The 5,143-nt window shown below is 37.5% G+C and overlaps 1 protein-coding gene across 1 annotated transcript; it reads right to left on the reverse strand.

Annotated features, from left to right (window-relative positions):
• Positions 1 to 257: 257 nt before the first annotated feature.
• LOC128698255 (regucalcin) lies at positions 258 to 4,733 on the reverse strand. The gene is made up of 7 exons (XM_070098585.1): positions 4,578 to 4,733; positions 3,809 to 3,977; positions 3,170 to 3,382; positions 2,610 to 2,713; positions 2,247 to 2,361; positions 1,300 to 1,415; positions 258 to 898 (listed from the first exon to the last, which is right to left on the reverse strand). The coding sequence occupies exons 2-7, from the start codon at positions 3,969 to 3,971 to the stop codon at positions 650 to 652; spliced, it is 960 nt and encodes a 319-aa protein (XP_069954686.1). The 5' UTR covers positions 3,972 to 3,977; positions 4,578 to 4,733; the 3' UTR covers positions 258 to 649.
• Positions 4,734 to 5,143: the final 410 nt, after the last annotated feature.

Here is a 5,143-nt window from a genome sequence, read left to right on the forward strand (position 1 = left end):
ATGCTTGGCTGGCAAACAAAATGTGGTCGTTAATTTAGAACTCTGTTAGAGGTGGGTGAGGGGGTTATAAGTGCTCTGTCAGGAGACAAAATGTATGACCCCCCCCAGCAGTATGACAAGGAAATGGAAAGCTTTAATTTCTGCGCCATCATCATGGCTCCCTGATGGGGAACTAGTAATGAAAAAAATACCAAGTGTGTTCCAGTGTTTCACTTGAGGAATGATAGTGAATCACTATCAATAATGATGAAGCAAACTTACTTAAGTACTTTTATTGATCATAGTTTGTGAATGGTAAAACAGACTAATATATTGAAGATCATTGTTATATAACAGACATTATAGCTAACCCACAAATTTTGAACACATTATTTTGATTCGTCCTGAACTATTGTCACGACTGACATTCGCTTACAACACAGTTAAAAATATTTGAGTTAATAATTTGTAAACAAAATCTAGAATTCCTCAAATTCTGTACCATTTGTTTACTCCATGTAACTCATAAAAAAGGCAAGTGTTTCAGCTATTGCCACAAATATTGCAATGTTTTTCTTCAGCTGTCATAATTAACTACCTTAACTCATCAATATCAACCTCTACTTATACTTGTCACTTTAAACTTCTCCTTTAGCTTGTTAATCAACTTCTACTTCAGCTTGTCAAGATTAACCTTATAGTTAACAGGAGGATTGCCCTTGGTACCCAGGCCAGTGACAGCAAAAGTTCCTCCTGACGAAGGGTAAGCAGCTATCTCTTCAGGAGTCATCTTGTAAGTGCCCGAGGTGACATACAGAGTGGAGTAGTCCTTCCCACCCCAGCACACTGATGTCACATTTTTGGATGGTATGGCGATCTTTCGTATCACCTTAGCTTCTTTAGGATCCACGCAGATTACCTGAACAAAGGTGAAATATGTAAATGACTTGAGTTAGGCATAAGTTTTTTCCGAATTAGATTATATACAGACTGTTCCTTTATGATTTTAGCTCTTATATATATATATATATATATATATATATATATATATATATATATATATATATATATATATATATATATATATACATATATATATATATATGTATATATATATATATATATATATATATATATACATATATATATATATATATATATATTGAAAAATGGATTCATTGCTAATATTATTATTATTATTCATAATGGTCAAAGATTACTGAAACGTCTAATTTTATCTCTGAATTGTGGGAGAGGAGGTTAATTGTTCCAGCCACGGTACTGTGACTTAAATTAGCTTTACAATAAATAGGAACTGACCTGTCTGCCGCCAAAGCAGGCGACCCACAAGTTACCATCAACGTCTATGGTCATGCCATCGGGCCTCTGGTCCTGCAGTCCGGCTTCTGGGTAGTCCAATAACACACGCTGGTTACCTGCCATCAACAGAGACCTGTATCTTAACGGGAGAACGCTCAGCTCACAACCACAGGGACTGGTTTGAATACCAAGTACACGTAAACAGTTCATTACCACTGAAACTTGTTTAGTTATCAAAACTTTGCTGCCCAGTCCCTGGACCCATTATGTACCTCTGTAATCTTTAGACTGTCGCCCATAGGATGGGTATGGGGGTACTTAATAAAGATATTAAACCAAGAAGTACGGTTAGACGTATGGGTAAGTTACCGGACTCGTGCTGTTCCTTTTCACCCACCAGTAATTAGGTTCCTGGGTGTTAGTCAACTGTTCTAGGTGACAACCTATGGGGCAGTACTAGTGTATCGTAGGAATGAGATCTAAGGTAAACTATGAAAAAAATACTGTTCTTAAAGTAAAAAAAAAATACCAAGGAACAGTTTGTTGATTTCAACAAGTTTTTTTTATTTAAAAATATACATTTAAAATTTCCCGTAAGAATGAGTAACATTTTAATAATTAAAAAAAAAATTTAAAGTCTTTAGAGCGTAGACCTTATGCAAGAATTTTTCCATACTATTAAAGTCTATCTTGCTCTACATGATACATTGTCTAGAACATAACAAAGAAACAGAAACATACGAAACACAGTTGAATATAAAAGAAATAAGAACACTGGTATGACATAATATTAGAAAAGACATAAAATAAACAACAGTATTGCAGTAGGTCTACTGCAGTAGTAGGCCTACTGGCTATCGTCAGGCAATATTCAAACAACACAATTATTCACACTCATATTTATACTTGCCTTAATTATTTAATTATTATTATTATTATTTACGTACTGATAGTCCCAGCTTCATCGTCATAATCGAAGTGGTATATAACCCGGGCAGGTGTGTCTATGTAATAGAAGGACTTGCGATCATGGCTCCAGGTCATCCCATTGGAGATTGTCACCTGAAGCATAGATGTTTTACTGTCACATATAAAAATACATTAAATTCTGTCATGAGGTTCAAATGAAAGATTCATTTTAATAATGGCCAATAATTACAAAAGTTATATTATGGGTAATAATGGCAATGTGTACGAATCTTTCAAACTTGCTAAAGTATTCAAATGTTGGGCAAAAGGAATACACCCATTGTTTTGTATCTAATGAGAAATTACCTCATTGAATACTAGAACCAGTTTGAGTCAACTACCTTCTTCACCCAGGTTGTGCAGACCAGGTCGTGGTCAAACTTGAATAAGGAGCAGTTGTTGTACTCGAGTATTTCTCCCTTGTCATTCTGGGGACACATCGTACCTGTCGACACCAACGTTTGGTTAAGAAATTCACCTGTAATTGTTTGGTCTAACAGAATATTAGGGTCCAGTCCATGGATACATTACCTGAAAATTTACCTAACATTGCCAAAATTTTATTAGCTCTTTTTGAGAACCCGTAGCATCTGTTTTGAAACTCTTCCTACATGGGAAGTAAGAATTTGTTCAGTAAATTAGCTCTTTTATTAAGACAAAATCTGGCTGTGTTAGACAAAACTAACCTAGATACTGTGACTAACAATATGCCCACAAGTGTATTTAAGTACACGTGATGCTGTGCATGCCTTAATTTTAGACGGCATTCCTTATCGGATTGAGCGTTATCAAATCTCAATGCTGAGGAGAAGCAGAGTCTAAAATAAGTCTTGCTTTATATCACGTGTCTTTATACTAACTTGAATATAAGAAAAATCCGTCTGGTCACACAAAATCTTACCTGCCCACAACCGTCCCTGGGGATCACATTTGGCATCGTTGAAGTGGTCATCAGTGGTGGTATGAAGGATCTTGGGCTTGGTTGTGTGAATGTCCGGGTCATCAACAGACCAGCGTACCACAGACAGGTTCTTTCCCAGACCCACCACCATTAACTCGGGATCATCTTCTACCGGGATCACCATATTGACCCCTTTCGCTGCGCCTCCATCATCTGTATGCACACATATTAAGAATGATCAAAGATGACATCCTTACTGTTATTTAACCAGCAGCACTGTATGATCCTAATAGGTTTAGCGCTTATTTTTTATTATAATAATGTTATTTATCAAGGCTTGTGAGTCAAGTGGTAACACCTAAAGCTTAACAACGAGTGGAAATGTTGGGCATGTTTTCTTACACCCGTTGCCCCTGTTCACATAGCAGTAAGAAGGTACCATGTTCAACAAGACAATGTCATTTAACTCTGATCGAGTGATGAGGGAGTTGGATGAATCTTATTGTAGCCAGCCGGCCCAGTGGATAACGCGTCGGTCTTGAGTTTTAGGACTCTCTGACCGTGGGTTCTGTCCCCACCCGTGGTATGGTTTGTTTGCAGTTGTGTCACTACGATTTCGTGAGTCATGAAACAGCTCACCTAAATTGAGCTCTTGGTGCCTGCCAGTGTTAATGAAGTGTCGACGGAGTTTCTTATCGAAGATATCAACGAAGAGCAGAGCTTGTAGGTCTTCCTGCCAGTGTGGTCCTTCACCCAATTTGAGGCAAGGCACGGCCAACTTTTCCACTTTTTCCTTCACCATCTTTACCTGAGTAATTTAATAATTTTTATTAATGCGATTTGTATTAGGGTGTTGAGAATGAATATACAGTGGGATGTTGCATGATAATATTACACAGAATTGGCAAATACCACACTAATAAAGCTAAATTAATACTTCACTACTGAATATACAACTAAGCTTTAATTGTTGTAATGTTATAAAACCAGTTGTCCCTACAGACATCTAAACCTAACCAGGCGTCCAAACAAGCTCGAAAAAACTTGTTTTTCCTAGAGGATGTATGGAAGAATAGAACTAGAAGATTTTGTAGTGTTTCTTCCGATAGAGAAAGGCACGGGATGCTGACATCTTTTTCCGATATCTTCCATCCCTGATGTTGACAGCCAGTTCTAGTGTGATGTTGACAGCCAGTTCTAGTGTGATGTTGACAGTCAGTACTAGTAAGATGTTAACAGTCGGTTCTAGTGTGATATTGACAACCAGTTATAGTGGTGTTGACCAGCTGGGCCTTGCTTGGTTCTTAACTAAAAGTTCTGAACCTTAATGATACTTTATTCCTGGTCTTCCTCCAGTTTTAAGGGAATAAATAACGTAAATAATCGTTATAAGGTGCAACGTACTCACTGTTGTAATCGTGCACTCGACGCCCAAGTAATCGGAAGTTGGTCTGAGGTTACTGTAGCAGTCATCCCCTCCCGAGATGCATCACCAGTTGGCACAAACCACAATTTCCCCACAAAACACATTGTAAACAGCCATTTACTCGATGCAACTGGGTCAATAATTCATTTCATATCCTCGTGATTATTAGGAGATACACAGTGACACTTGGTAATAACAACTGATGAACAATAAAGTATATATATTACCTTTCATATGTATTTGGAAGGGTAACTTTCTATCATGGTGGGGGTACCAAGCATTGTCTTGTTATCTTGAGAAGAATCAGCTAATTAAGTATTGCCAACAACAAACCGTTCAGCAGATATTTTCCTAAATGTATGCGCATTTATATACCATTATTAACATAGGTTCCAACTATTTTTTCTACATGAAAGGTTTCAATACAGACAGATAGACATTACATAAGTATGCAGTGGAAGCTAGTGGCACTGCTATTACAGTTGTTGTCATGCGCTGACAAGGACACCACTCCCAAGAGCACTCCTAGGGCGGGGAAAGTGCCAAAG

Source organism: Cherax quadricarinatus, chromosome 63 (genome assembly GCF_038502225.1).
Source record: "Cherax quadricarinatus isolate ZL_2023a chromosome 63, ASM3850222v1, whole genome shotgun sequence".
Classification (NCBI taxonomy): Eukaryota; Metazoa; Arthropoda; class Malacostraca; order Decapoda; family Parastacidae; genus Cherax; species Cherax quadricarinatus.

Excerpts from the sequence above, each read along its gene's own strand:
- LOC128698255 (XM_070098585.1), bottom strand. The coding sequence starts at position 3,971 with ATGGTGAAGGAAAAAGTGGAAAAGTTGGCCGTGCCTTGCCTCAAATTG. Across the intron at positions 2,362-2,609 it reads GCACAACCTGGGTGAAGAAG|GTGACAATCTCCAATGGGAT; the intron begins GTAGTTGACTCA and ends TCTATGCTTCAG. Across the intron at positions 899-1,299 it reads CCTGCTTTGGCGGCAGACAG|GTAATCTGCGTGGATCCTAA; the intron begins GTCAGTTCCTAT and ends ACCTTTGTTCAG.